Here is a 15,226-nt window from a genome sequence, read left to right on the forward strand (position 1 = left end):
TATTTCAGGTCTTCTCTCTCTCTCTGCCAAGTTAGGGATTCCCTATACATGTTTTTGAAAGGGCGCATGAAAAGCCATGTATTTAAGCTCTGAGTAGCCAAGCACTGTGTGTGATGAATTCCAGAGGGGCTATCCTGTTAGGCTGCAATAGACTGCAATGGATTGCTTTGAATGCCCCCCAACCACTCCGCCCCACATTTTGCCAGAACAAAGGTGGCAACCCTCCTTGAGAAGGACCTGGGGGATGAGGAGACTTACGTAGCCAACTGTAGGAAGCTGGGGACCTTCAGTCCCCACAAATGCAAGATCTACCAGGACAAGCTCCTGCACCTCCTGAGTCGATCATGTTTCCTTGAATAAAGAGTTAGTTTCACTGAGTCCGGTTGATTTATTGCTGACCTTTTTCTGACTCCTGCTCCTGACGCTCTGCTGCATCATCATCCTAAGATATCTGGGGCAAGGAAAATGACGGGCACCTGTCATTTGCAGAGAGGTTCCCCCAGCCATTCTGGGCAGCTTCCAACACAATATTAAAATACAGTAATGCATCAAACATTAAAAGCTTCCCTAAACAGGGCTGCCTTCAGATGTCGTCTGAAAGTCTGGTAGTTGTTTTTCTCTTTGACATCTGGTGGGAGGGCATTCTACAGGGCGGGCGCCACTACCGAGAAGCCCCTCTGCCTGGTTCCCTGTAACTTGGCTTCTCACAGTGAGGGAACTGCCAGAAGGCCCTCAGCGCTGGACCTCAGTGTCCAGGCAGAACAATGGGGGTGGAGACACTTCTTCAGGTATACTGGACCGAGGCCGTTTAGGGCTTTAAAGGTCAGCACCAATTGTGCTTGGAAACGTACTGGGAGCCAATGTAGGTCTTTCAAGACTGGTGTTATGTGGTCTCGGTGGCCGCTCCCAGTCACCAGTCTGGCTGCCGCATTCTGGATTAGTTGTAGTTTCTGGGTCACCTTCAAAGGTAGCCCCACATAGAGCGCATTGCAGTAGTCCAAGCAGAGCATGCACGACTCTGGCAAGACAGTCTACGGGCCACATTCCCCCATAGGTACACCTCTGAGGGCCAGACGCCAGAGGTGACCCAGGAGCAGAGGCGATAGATAGGACAAGTGCAAATATCTGCCGGAAGTGTAAAGAAAAAGAAGGTACCTTTTATCATATGTGGTGGACCTGTAAGCTTTCTGGGAGATGATATATAATGAACTGAAAAAAATGCTTAAAATAACTTTGTTTTAAAAAAAACCATTAGCTTTTTTATTAGGAATTACATGTACTGACATCCCAAAGGATCAGAAAAGACTTTTTATGCACGGAACAACAGCCGCCCGGATGCTACTATCCCCGAGATGGAAAGAAGACAAGGTCCCTACCAGAGAGGAATGGCAAACCAAGCTGATGGACTATGCCGAAGCGACAAAGCTGACTGGAAAACTCAGGAACCAAGAGGACAAAAACTTTACAAAAGAATGGGGAAAACGTACGAGTTATCGAAAAGACCATTGTAAGCAGATAGAAACATTGGCAGGATTCTGATTCCACTTGTTGTATAACAATTACCGTACCATGGACAATATGGATTGATACAAAAGTTAGAGTTTGGAAGAAGATGAAGTTTAAAATGTTTAAAATGGGACTCAATGGGGAGGGGAAGTCCTGGGATTTGGAGAAATCTCTGTAAAGTGGTACCTCAGGTTACATACGCTTCAGGTTACATAGGCTTCAGGTTACAGACTCTGCTAACCCAGAAATAGTACCTTGGATTAAGAACTTTGCTTCAGAATAAGAACAGAAATTGGGCTGCGGTGGTGCAGCGGCAGCAGGAGGCCCTATTAGCTAAAGTGGTGTCTCAGTTTAAGAACAGTTTCAGGTTAAGAACAGACCTCAGGGAAGCATTAGGTTCTTAGGTACCACTGTACCTATATTTGGATTTTTAAAACTTTGTATTGGAAAAATCAAATAAAAATGATTTCCAAAAAAAGAAAAAAAGAGCAGAGGCGATAGTGATAGGTGCATGTCTCGCTCCACCCATGAAAAAATGGAAATGTTTCTGACTTTTGTCTGAGACTCACACACCTTTCATCGTCCCCCATCCAGGCAGCCAAGAGGCATTAGGACACTAGTCCCTAGTTTCATCAGAATTGTTTGAGGGTGTGGGAAACCCTTCCAGACCCTGACTTATCTTTGCAAATGTGCTAGCAGTTTTATTGCTGCACCACTGCGAGACTAGTAATTTGCTGTTTGCATTGTTTTATGCTATTCTTAATAACTGCATTTATTTTGTTCTTGATGATTATTTATTAAAATTATATTATATTGGCTGTGATTAAGAATAGCACAACATTTATATTATATTATATTATATTATATTATATTATATTATATTATATTACATTACATTACATTACATTACATTACATTACATTATATTATATTATATTATATTATATTATATTATATTATATTATATTATATTATATTATAATTTGAGTTCCCACTGTCTCCCTGTACGAAGCCAGCTAAAAAGGCAGCAAAATCGCGCCTGCGCACTACGGAGCGGGAAGCCGCGCCATGGGGCGCTTTTTCCTTGCCCTTCAACGGGCAAAGCCTGTGGGCGGGGCTTGAGAAACGGGGCGGGCGGGGGGGGGTGAAGGGAGACGCTCGCGGGGCGGAGTGTTCCAGCATCCGGGTCCCTTTCCCGCTGTTGTGTGCCTGCGTTCCATCCCGCCTGGCATTGAGCGGCGCCTGTGCCTGTGAAGCGGCTGCCAACGTTCTAAGCAAAGCAGACTCTTCCGCCGGCGCGCAGGCAGCAGCATCTCCTCTGGGTGAGTAGCTAGTCCTGCGTGTGCATTGCCCCCCACAAAAAAACTCACCCCTCTTCTCCGTTCAGGCTGGGCTGGGGTGTGTGGGTCGGGGTAGTTTCCAGCCTGCCATGCAAAATTGAGGTGTCTGGGTCTTTCTCCTTAAGGTCTCCAGCCTTCCGTGCAAAAAAAATGGGGTTTTGCAGCTTTCAGTATCTCGTGCAATAAAAAATTAAATTTTGGGGGGTGCTCTGAGGTGTTTCTCTTTGCCCCTGCCTGCCTGCTTGGCTGCACAGAGGTAGGGCAGTCCTGTCTGTGACTTACAACAAAGAGAGAGGAGAGATGCGCGTTGCGAGAGGGGTTGCTGTCTGCGCTGTCTTTCCCCTTCCCAGTGGCAGCATCTATGGGGGATTTGGGGTGTTTGGAGAGACTAGGAAGGGAGGAGGTGGGGGCCACCCGCCTGTCCTTTCTCTCTTCCCTCTTAACCCCCAGTTCCCCAAGGAAAAGAGCGTCCGTCTGGGATGCCTTTGGCTCCAGCTACTGGTTGGGAGAGAGGCGGGTGATCTGTCCTTGTGGGTCTCTGTGGGGCGTCCGAGTGGGGCGTCCTTTCTCCAGAGATGCTGGGTGGTCCTGTCTGCGCGCTCCCTGCTCTCTGTCTTCTTATGGGGGGCTGAGGGGCCAGAGGGCTCTGTGAAGATGGCCCTCCCTGGGGGCGATGAAGAGGGGGTAGCTGGGTCTTGGGCTACGGTTGGGGGTCCTGTCTATAGGGCTGTGAGAAGATGCGATGGGGCAGTCGGTGGGGTGGTGCATACGGCTCTTGCCAGGGGGCACTGTAGAGCCATGGGGAAGGAATCTTGTCTCATTTGTGGGGCTGGGAGCTGTAGGGAAGACATTTGGTGGGGGGGGTAGTATCTGGAACTTGGGGGGTGGGATAGGGGGCCCTGACCTCATATGCTCCCTGACACTGTGCCCTTTTCATTCTCTGTATGGGGCTAAGGTGAGGGGGAACATAGCTAGACTTGGAATCTGTATGGGGCTTCTGTGGGGCTGAGGAGGCATATCGCCCCCAGAGCAGCTGTGGGGCTTGCCATCCCCTTGGAGACAAGAAGGTGTTTTCTATGGGGCCACCCAGAAACGGGACAGCCCTTCTGCACAGCACACCTGTTCTGCCATCCCTTCTGCGGAAGCATGTGATGCTGGCGTTCTTTGGATGATGTCTGGGTTGTTCCTGAGAACTGGGAGGTGGCCGTGTCGTGGGTTCCTTTCCTGTCAGGTTGTGGGGTGTTTGGGGTGTGTCGTTCCCTAAGGGGTTATTTGACACGTGCGGCGCAGTTCAAGGCTGCTGTGGGGTGTTGTTCTGTGGAGCCGAGAAAGCGTGGGCAGGTGTGTTTGGAAATAATGTGGTATCCCTTAGGGGAGATGCCAACACATTTGGCAGCGTCACGGTGGTGGATATATATATATGTGTATATTTTAATGTGCGTCCCGAAAGGGCTGGATCCGTTCTACCCACCTTGGCTGTGGGGGAAAGGCCGGGTCCCCAAGGCACTGCCCCAGTTTCTAATTCCGTTGTTGCTGTTTTGTTTGGCTGGCCTCGCCAGGTTGCAATGCCCAGTCTCTCTGCTAGTCTGTATTGAACTGGGTTATGCCAAACAGCATGGGCACCACCGAGTGGCGGCATGGATTTCCCCCCTCTGGGTCTGGAATGACTCTTCTTCTGCGCTGAGTGCAGGCCCAGATATCTGTGGATGTGTGTGCACTTTAAGCTGGTCCTCCTCCTCTTTTAAATGCGAACCATCCAGCCTCCCGTCTTTCAAAAGTTGACAGGAGGGCAAGTTCCCTGGCTTGTTTAAAGGCAGATCAGACAAGATTACAAGAGTGTCTTTTATATGTCTGGAGAGGAAGTTGCAGCAGTTCTCAGAGACTCCCCTCCTTTGCAAAATAGCCTTTGATTATAGAGTGAGCCAGCAAAGCACAGGAAATTCCTAATGCTGAGTAGGAGAGAGTCTGAAAGCACAGAGCTTAGGTTGTGGGTAGTAGTGGAGAGGGGGGGTAAGCACCAGAACGCAGAGATTGCCATAGTGGTGATCTCCAGATGTTTGCATGGTTAAACGCCAAGGGTGACGGGGAATCGGAGCCCCCCATCAACATCTGCAGGGCTCAGCCAACTTAGAGACCAACCGCTGCCATAGGCAAAGCGTAAGAGTGTGGAAATTTACCCCGGGGTGTTTGCAGAGCAGCTGGTTTTGATAGCTTGAGGAGCCAATGTAGTTCTCTGGCCCCCTGATGCTGGCCTCCGCCACTCCCTTTTGCAAATATCACAGGAGATGCCAAAGATTTCCTGCGTGTGTGTGTGTATTTCTAAAGAAACTTTGGCAATGCATTTCGATTGCATATTGCTTCTCTCCGGCCTTCCCTTTTTCATCTGTAGTTCCTGATCGCGCCTGCAACGTGCTTAGCAACACGGAAAGCTGGCTTAGTGGCTCTGCTTGCTTTCAGGACTCGAAATGCAGAGTGCGCTTCCTACTGTCTTATTATCCTTGTTTTGGGTGTCTGCGATTGCCACAGATTCCTCCTTTTTGCTAAGTTGCCTGTGTACCTCTGCACTTCTTCTGCAAGTTCTGTTCCGCTCTCTCAAAGTCCAGTAGGTGTACATTGCTGGAAATTTCCAGCTTTTAAAGAAATAACGTCATTCTAACAACAACAACAAAACAGGCTTGTGGTTTTCTCTGGGGGAGTTGTGCAAAAAATTCTCAGTGTTACCGTCTGAGACCTCTCTTCCTTTCCTCTTTGATGATAGCTGTCTTCTCTGCATGTAGCCACATGGTGTTAATTTGAGACTAGATGTTTTGGTGAAATTAAACATTAATACATAGTATGTGGAGTAGATGTGTAGCTGTTTTAACAGAGCGGCGAGTTAATTTTCAAACACCAGCCACACTCTGGGGCGGTTTTTTGTTTTTATAAGGGTCGGCGTGAATTGTTGGATGTTTTTGTGGTAGACTTCTGTGGAACTGAGAGGTTCTGGAGAGCTGGTGTGGCCTAGAGGTTAAGAGGCTGAGCTGATACTTCTCTCTTCTCTGCCGTGAACTCACTTGGTGGTCTTAAGAGAACCGTGCTCTCTCTGCCTCAGTCCCCCCACCTGGAAAATGGGAAACAATATTTTTGTACATTCAAAATTTTTGTGACTCAAAGGTGGAGGGTGGTTTACAAGTAGTCATATAAATAAAGAATGCTAGCTTACCTGACAGGGATGATGTAGCATCACAACTAGATGATGCATGTGAAATCCATTGAACACCTTGAAAACACTCTACAGGTGTTAGACATTATCGCCAACATGGTTATTCTGATCTAAAGGAAACTTGGATTATTGAAAAAGGTAGAGAAGCAAACAGTTCTGCGTGCTTGGATCTACAAATGGATTTAAACCGACACGGGTGGCGCTGTGATCTAAACCACTGAGGCTCTTGGGCTTGCTGATCAGAAGGTTGGCGGTTCAAATCCCCGCAAAGGGGTGAGCTCCCGTTGCTCAGTCCCCACTCCTGCCAACCTAGCAGTTCGAAAGCACCCCCCCCCAAAGTGCAAGTAGATAAATAGGTACCACTCCAGCAGGAAGGTAAATGGCGTTTCCGTGCGCTGCTCTGGTTTCTCCTTAGTCCTGCTGGCCACATGACCTGGAAAAACTGTCTGTGGACAAACACCAGCTCCCTTGGCCTGTAAAGTGAGATGAGCGCTGCAACCCCAGAGTCGTCTGCGACTGGACTTTACTGTTAGGGGTCCTTTACCTTTACCTTTTTATTTGCTTAATATTTGCATTGGGAACCAGAAGACCACATCAGTGCAGCAATATACTGGAATGTCTCAACACAAATGGGAGGAACAGCTTGCATTTTAAGTTTTGCCAGATTAGAGAGCCTGGATGGGTTGGTTAGAGCGTGCTGCTGATAATGCCCCGTATGGGACAGCTGCTTATTCCTGCGTCGCAAGGGGGTTGGACTAGATGACCCTCAGGGTCCCTTCCAATTCTACGATTCACTCTGACCCTTGGCATAGAAGAACCGGGGTGGAAGATCTGACAGCCTTCCGCATGGGGCTCATGCTCCCACGACACGACAGAACCGGGAGTGAGACCTTTTCTGTGTAATTGGAAGATTAATTGCTCCGTTGGGTTGCCTTTTCCACCTGTGCGCTTTGTAAGAACATCCAAATGACTTTCTTTGTGCCAATGTGCCGTCCACATGGCAGGTGGCAAAGCATGTGGATTGGGGGGATGCAGCAGTGATTGTGTACAAAACTCCTGCCTGGAGTTGTGCGTGGCTTTTCACTGCAGGTACCACTTTGGTTGTTATTTGCCTAAGATCCGGCAGCCCAGCCGCTGCTCAAGCGATGCTTGGTGTCCATATCTGGCCTCGCAAAGGGATATTCTTCCAGGTCACATTTGTGCAGCTCTGTTCCTACGGCAGTAGTTGCACGTCCAATGTCTCTCCCGCTTGCATTTATTTCCCTGCCAGACAGAACAACTGACATGCTCTGTCCTGGTCCTCTCCTCTTGGCACGCTGCAATCTGCATGACGATGGCTAATAAATTAGGAATGTTTGGTTGCAGGGAATCCTCCTTCGGAGTTGAAGGCTAGGAATGCCGAGTTTGCCTTCCCTTTCAGCCATGTGATTACTGGACGCGAGTTTAATTTCAGCTGCTATATTCTACACAAACAGATGATCACATGGCAGAAGTGTTCCTGGACTGTACAACTTCAAGCTGCAGGAGTGTGGGAGCATTCTGCTCCATTAAAATACATATATACTCCCTGCACATAGAAAACTTAAGTGTCAGGGAGAAGCGTTCTAGCCTATCCTTCTACCTGGCATGCTGTGAATGTGACTAGAGGAGCCATTCAGACATAAATACATTCCTCCCGACCTGCAGCGTGTAGTGTAAAGATGGGTTAGATTCCAGATTGGAGGTCCAGAGTTGCAAGGGGCTACAACTATTCACCCCCAACCAGCGTTCGAAATTCGCCAGGAGCCAGGCACATTTTGCACCCGACTATCGCCCATTTGCAACCAAGTTAAGGTGCCTGCTCCACCATCTGGAGGCACCTGCCTGGGGATCCTTGGATCTTGATCATTTTCACGCAGTAGCAGCACACCCAGTAGAATTCTGTCCGTGATATTTTATCTGCACAATCAGAATGAATTTCAGGAACCAAAAAATCATATTGAAAAACACGACTTCTGAGCCGCCTGGCCCAAGAATGGCAAGTGGACATTCCGTTTTGGCGACTGTAACCCAGGTTTAAGGAGCCATTGGGCACCTAGCTTACATATCTGAGTTTCTAACACTATACCCTCAATACACACGCTTTGCATTAGTATACTTTGTACTCGCATATAGAAGAAATAGGTAGCCTCCATTCTGTCCCCTAAGGAGTGGTGGGGAGGGGAACCTGTGGCCCTCCAGATGTTGCTGGATTGTAGCTCCCATCAGCGTGGTTGTGATAAGGGATAATGGGAGCTGTAGTGCAACAACATCTGGAATGCTGCAGGTTCCCCACCCACTGTCCTAAAGAATGTAGCACGGCATCTTGGCCCTTTGGACCTTCAGGGAGCCATGGGAGATTTCAGTTCCCATGCATCCCAGTTTTGCAGAATGCAATGTATATCCTAATGCTATTCTGCTGAGGCCATCCAGGCTGCAAGTAGAGTCCTCCGGAAGTAACGCAAAGAGACGTGGAGCAGGATCCAGTTGAACCTCGACTTACGTAAGGCTCTACTTACGTACGATTCCAATTACGACTTCGGGGCAGCACTGGGGCCTCTGCCACCAGGGAGAGGGCCCCCATCCCACCCTCGAAGCTGTGGAAGAGGTGCCGCCTGCAAGAGGCACAGCAGGGCGCACTGCAGCCCCAAACCCCACCAAGGAACTAACCTGAGGAAGTCCAGAGAAGAACCTGGCCTGGCAAGAAAAAAAGTGGACCTGGCCAAAGTGAACCAGTTCTTTACTGACCCTTGCTCCACCCCCAGCTTGTAGCCAGGTAAGCCCACCCACCCTCAGTGCACGTAAGAAAAAGATATGTCAATTTTTTTTCATCTACAATACAGTGGATGCTCAGGTTGCAAACGTGATCCGTGCGGGATGCACATTCACAACCCGCAGTGTTTGCAACCTGTGTCTGCGCACGTGCGGGTTGCAATTTGGTGCTTATGCGCAGAGCGCGATTTAGCACTTCTGCGCATGTGCAACCGCCGTAACCTGAAAGTAACTCGTTTCAGTACTTCCAGGTTTCAGCGGTCCGCAACCCGAAAAATACCTGAAGCATCTGTAACCCGAGGTATGACTGTACTGTCTTATTTATTTTATAGTACAATACATTGATTATTGCCTTCATTTTATGGATCTATGGTCTTGTTAGACAGTAAAATCCGTGTTAAATTACTGTTTTAGGGGGTGTTTTTCATCATCAATTCACTTTTTCATTACTTTCTATGGAAAAGTGCGCCTCTGCCTATGTACGTTTCTAGTTATGACCAGACCTCCGGAACAGATTATGGTCGTAAGTAGAGGTTCCACTGTAGATTGCTTTGATGCTTCATTGGGGTTCCCTGGAACATGGACACTGGCATCTTCCCCCTGTGCCACTTGGGAATTAATTCCAGTTCGAGCTAAGAGCATTCCACTCATCCCTATGATGGACCATGCTATTGCTGCTTTAGGCTTCATGTGAATACCATCACAACTTGTTCTTTTTCTGTGACATGACTGAAGAAAACAAAGGCTTCCCTGCCGTTGTACAAGTGGATTCCTTGACAACTTGCATCACTGGTTCGAATGTGTATTAAAGATTAACTAAGGCTGCGCGCATCCTTGCTCAGCTGAAAGCAAAGTTATAAAACGTGCTCTGAGACCTTGTTTTGGAATGCAAGAGGTGTTTGGTGTCTCATTTCCTTTGTGTATACAAGAATTTGCTACCCCTTTGCTGTGAGTGAGATATATATTGCGTGTTCGGACACCAGCTCAGCTCTGTGCAAAGCCCAACACACCTGGGTTAGGGAAATCTTGGGCTGTGCACCTTAGCCCACAAACGTGGTAATTTTCATTGGCCTCTCTGTGGCTTGCTTCCAAGGAGATGTGCTGGGGAAGAACTGTAACTCAGTGCTAGGAAACATGCGGAAATTCCAATGTTCAATCTCACGTGAAACCCTAGAGCTGCTGGCTGTTAGTGAAGACAAAACTAACTTGGATGGCTCCAGTGGTCTGATTCTGCATAAGGCATCAATCCTTTGCTGGAGTAGGCACAAATTCCACTGGTCATCTCTCCTAGTGCTGCTTTAACAGTCTCAAAAGTGCCAAAGAAATTTCTTCTTTCTAGTATTGCAGTGGAATCGGCACACACGCCAGCATGCAAGTAACCATGGTTTTGTTTTTTAGCAGATATGGCCTTTAATGGATATGGTGCCACGAAGATTTCTACATAGGTACCTTGGTTTACGAACTTAATCCGTTCTGGAAGTCCGTTCTTAAACCAAAGCGTTCTTAAACCAAGGCGTGCTTTCCCATAGCAGCGGGGGACTCCATTTCCAAATGGAACACACTCAACAGGATAAGCTGGTCTCTGACCGTAATAAATTATCTATATATCACTCAACAGGAAGCAAAACATGTTCTGCTTCCAAAGCAAAGTTCACAAACCAAAACACCTACTTCCGGGTTTGCAGCGGTCTTCATCCAAGTTGTTCATAAACTAAGCTGTTCTTAAACCAAGGTACCACTGTACTTAAAGAAAGCTCAATTTTCCAATCGGAAGCAATTGCACTTGCTGTTTGTCATTGCATCTTGAGAACTGGTCCTCTCGCCCGGCATTAGGCACATACAAAGGTGCTTTCCATCAAGTCAGTGACTCTGCAGGATTTCAGGAAGTGGTCTCTCTCCCAGCCCTACCTAGAGATGACAGGGCTTGAACCTGAGACCTTCTACTTGTGAGGCAGAAGCTCTTCCACTGAGCTACGGCCCTTCCGAGGCAGGCCTGGACTAGACAGATCACTCATTTGATTCCCTGTATGGCAGCTTCTCCATGTGCATTATTAATTTTACTTTGGGCAAAATGTTGTTGTTTAGTTGTTTAGTCGTGTCCGACTCTTCGTGACCCCATGGACCAGAGCACGCCAGGCACTCCTGCCTTCCACTGCCTCCCACAGTTTGGTCAAACTCATGCTGGTAGCTTTGAGAACACTACCCAACCATCTCGTCCTCTGTTGTCCCCTTCTCCTTGTGCCCTCCATCTTTCCCAACATCAGGGTCTTTTCCAGGGAGTCTTCTCTTCTCATGAGGTGGCCAAAGTCTTGGAGCCTCAGCTTCAGGATCTGTCCTTCCACTGAGCACTCAGGGCTGATTTCCTTCAGAATGGATCGGTTTGATCTTCTTGCAGTTCATGGGACTCTCAAGAGTCTCCTCCAGCACCATAATTCAAAAGCATCAATTCTTCGGTGACCAGCCTTCTTTATGGTCCAGCTCTCACTTCCATCCATCACTATGTATGCAAAATGTACCTGCTGCTTAACTGACAAAATATCTCCAAACCATTGGTATAAAATGCTGTGAAACAGATATTTAAAACAGCGGCAAACGTGGACTTTAAAAACAAATAAAATTGTAAAAATAAAATTTCAAAACGAAGATAAAATGATTAGATTTTTTAAAATGTCCATAAATAATGTTTGGGTTGCTTCAACAACAACAACAAAAAGTTTTTGGCAAGCATTGAACAGAACAAAGAAGGCAGCTGCCTAATATTAACATATTGATACTAATACGGTAATATAATTGTAAACATGATGGGAGAGGGAAGAGAGAGCTCTGAGGAGCAGATGGTTCCCTGGTTTTTACTTCCTTTTGCCAAACCTGTTCTGGCAGGAGAGTTGACACGTGGCCATTGTGTGTTGATCTATCTGCAGTGCTTTCTTAAAATGCTCCTCCACGTGGCTTCTGTAACTCTTTCAAATACTGTTCCATTGATGCATCACTTCCATCTATTCCCTTGTATCTCAGATTGCTTGCAGGACTTTGGAATCAATTCTGGAACTGGCGCTTAGATGGCTTCTTTTGCCGCATCCTCTCCTTGCTCACGCAGTCACAACCCTTACGAAGAGACATCATAATACATGTCTGATTTCACACCGGCAGAGGTCATGCTTTGGTTTAGTGGCGGGGTGAGGTTGACTAAGGTTTGCCTCGCATTTGACACCTTGCTCTGTCCACATTCTTGGTGTGTTTTGAATTATGTTGGTGGCTTGGGCGCAAATCAGCGGATCGGATTAACATTTGCTGCGAGCTGGTGTAACACCAGGCCCTGTGATCTTTCCCTGCTTTTCAGCAGTCCGTTCCAAAACCAAAGCATTCCAAAACCAAGGCGTGCCTTCCCATAGCAAGTAATGCAAAATGGATTAATCCGTTCCAGACTTCTAAAAACAACCATTAAAAGAGCAATTTAAAACTAATTTTACTCTCTAACGAGACCATTGATCCATAAAATGAAAGCTATAAAGAGTGTACTGCAGTCACACAATCAATCAGTCAGTAGCTGAACTGGGTTCTTCCACACAGTCGCGAAAACAAAAAGAGAGAGCTGCAAAAACAAAAATGCAAAATAAATAGCAAAAACAGACAGACCTCCGTGTAACACTCAAAACAGAAGTGTGGCATTCAAAACGGAAGCACAACACTCAAAACGGAGCACATTCGGCTTCCGAAAAAAGTTCGCAAACCGGAACACTTACTTCCGGGTTTGCAGTGTTTGGGTTCCAAGTTGTTTGAGTTCCAAGGCGTTTGAGAACCAAGGTACCACTGTATTGTTAGATGTTGGTGACTTGTGGCTGCTAGGCATCACAAAGACCCCACCTGCTTGTGCGCAGACTGGAGGGAAAGTTTGGCAACAAACTATTGTCCCGCAGCTTAAGAGTGGTGCCTTTCAAATCGTTCGGACTGTGACTCCCGCCATCCTTGACCACTGGCCATGCTGGCTGGGGGCCGATGGGAGTCTGGAGACCAACAATGTTTAAGGGTGTTATGGGAATCTCTGTTGTTTTTCCTGTAGCGGAGTAACATGGCTGCCCATGTGGAAATTAGGGTCCGTGATGGAAGGAGGTGGATGTTTCCTGTTGCATTTGTGCAAATGGTGTCGCCTTAGTAGGTAAGCACTGTATGTTTACCTGCTTTTCACTGCTCAGCTGGTTGTTGATTCCCCCCCCCCAAAAAAAAACAGGAAGAAAAATCATAACCAAATTAAACCATAAATTTGGGTTGACTTCCATCCACTCCCCCTCTTGGTTCCATTATAATATACCGTATTTTTCGCTCTATAAGACGCACTTTGCCCCTCCTAAAAAGTATGGGGAAATGTGTGTGCATCTTATGGAGCGAACGCAGGCTGCGCAGCTATCGCTGAAGCCAGAACAGCAAGAGGGATCACTGCGCAGCAAGAGGGATTGCTGTTCTGGCTTCTGGGATTCAGAATATTTTTTTCTTGTTTCCCTCCTCCAAAAACTAGGTGCGTCTTATGGTCGGGTACGTCTTATTGAGCAAAAAATACGGTACTTGTTTATGCACATTCATAAAAGCTTATATAGTTAACAATCCAATTTTAAAACCTTCTTCATCTTGGCTGGTCTTGGCCTGGAATCCAATCTCACATATTGGAACAAAGTCTTTCGTTCAAACAATACATCAAGTCCTATACATCTCAGTATCATAACTTTAGTTTTTTTAAAAACAACAATCATTTCCCACAATTTCTTCAAATCTTAATATGTTTTTTACCTTTGGGGGTGAAGTCAAACGGTTGGAACTTGCAGCGCCTGCTGTGGCTGTGGAGACTGAGAGACATGTTTTGTTGCAGCTGGGGCAGAAGAAGGCATCTGGTTGTGCTGCTGCAGATGCACCGTGATGTTTCTTCTCTCTATGCTCCTCCGAGTGCTTGTTCCTCTTCTGGTCACTGCTGTGCGTGGATGACCTGACGATCTGCCTCCAGGCCCTGCGGTCGTCTGCAAGGGGTTGACATTGCCAGACATCATGTCACGTTTTGCAGGCATCTTTGTAATAGAGTTGGTGCCTGAAACCAGTTCCCCGTAGAACATATCCTTGGGAGTCCTGACATCTTCCATTCTGTGTACATGACCAAGCCAGCGTAGATGTCACTGAGATGGAAATGCAGACGTGCTGGGAATGCGAGTTTGGGAGAGCATGACTCAGTTTGAGACTCTGTCCTGCCATGTGCAAGTGGGAAATAAACAGGTATAGTCAAACCTCGGTTCCCAAACGCTTCTGTTTTGGAACATTTCGAATGCCAAAAACCCGGAAGCAAGTGTTCCTGTTTTTGAACGTTTTTCGGAAGCCAAACGTCCAACGCGGCTTCCGTTTGAGGACAGGAAGCTCCTGCAGCCAATCGGAAGCCACGCCTCGGTTGTTGAACATTTCGGACGCCGAACGGGCTTCCAGAACGGATTATGTTTGACAACCACGGTTTGACTGCATCCTGAAAACACCATTTCTCTCCAGTATTCTGTCCTCAGTGGGAAATGGACTCAGCTTACGTACAAAGCTGTCCTTGCATCTTCCTTGTGATCAGAGGAGTGTGAAATGCAGGGATCAAAAGCCGCCTCATTGCCGGTCCTTTCGAATGGAAATCCTTTTGCTGAAGGACTTTCCAGGTGTGCTTCCAGCTGCTCCTTGTCCTCAGCATCTGCGCATCCCATGCGAAAGGTACATGTTGGAAGGGAAGTGGCGCATTGATTCATGCAGTCCATTGATCCGCTTTCCACTGTCGGCGAAGTATTGACAGCAGTAAATGGAACTCGTATCCTGTTGGGGATATATTAAATGCAGGCAGATCATAAAATTCACACAAATGAACCAGCTCGACTTTATCTCTCTTCTTTGTTGACCAAAAGATTCTGCGGCAGGTGCTGTTATTATAAAAGCTATACTGTTGTAAATAAAAGTTAACCCTTTCCCTTCAACTGCGCAGAGGAAGGAGAGCGCGGTTTATAGAAAATCGGCTACTTGGCGGATCGTGCACAAAAATCTTGAAAGAGAAGTTGGAAGACAATGATGGCATAAACCTCAGGGGAGAGGCTTTTTTTAAAAAATAATAATGTTATTTTATTGAGTTTTGAACAATCTAAACGGTACAATAAAGAGTAACAGTGTCAGCAAAGCAATTGCAGATCTCTTGCAATTTGTTCCGTAAACTAAGACACACACCGAGAAGACAGAAACAAGGAGCGGAAACAAAGATGGACTCAGATTAGTTCATCAAATCTCCCTGCATGTGAGGCTGGGGGTTTGCAAGCTACAGATGAGGCACTGATAAATAGAAACCATGCAGTTAAAAGTGTATCAGGTTTAGCCTGGCCGTTGGCTAATC

At 47.1% G+C, this 15,226-nt stretch overlaps 1 protein-coding gene across 3 annotated transcripts in view; it reads left to right on the forward strand.

The window, feature by feature from the left end:
* Window positions 1–2,671: 2,671 nt before the first annotated feature.
* RNF24 (ring finger protein 24) overlaps window positions 2,672–15,226 on the forward strand; it is an 84,703-nt gene continuing 72,148 nt past the window's right edge. The window contains exon 1 of one of the 3 annotated variants that reach the window (XM_083756970.1): window positions 2,672–2,828. Coding sequence is in view for 1 of the 3 variants with exons in the window: in XM_083756966.1 (XP_083613092.1) it covers window positions 14,480–14,562 (83 nt within the window). In the remaining 2 variants the exon portion in view is untranslated. Of the gene's footprint in view, window positions 2,829–14,202; window positions 14,563–15,226 lie in introns of those variants that run through there. The other 2 variants (XM_083756967.1, XM_083756966.1) reach the window with 2 other exon arrangements.

This window comes from Podarcis gaigeae (genome assembly GCF_964106915.1).
Source record: "Podarcis gaigeae genome assembly, chromosome: 9".
NCBI lineage: Eukaryota > Metazoa > Chordata > Lepidosauria > Squamata > Lacertidae > Podarcis > Podarcis gaigeae.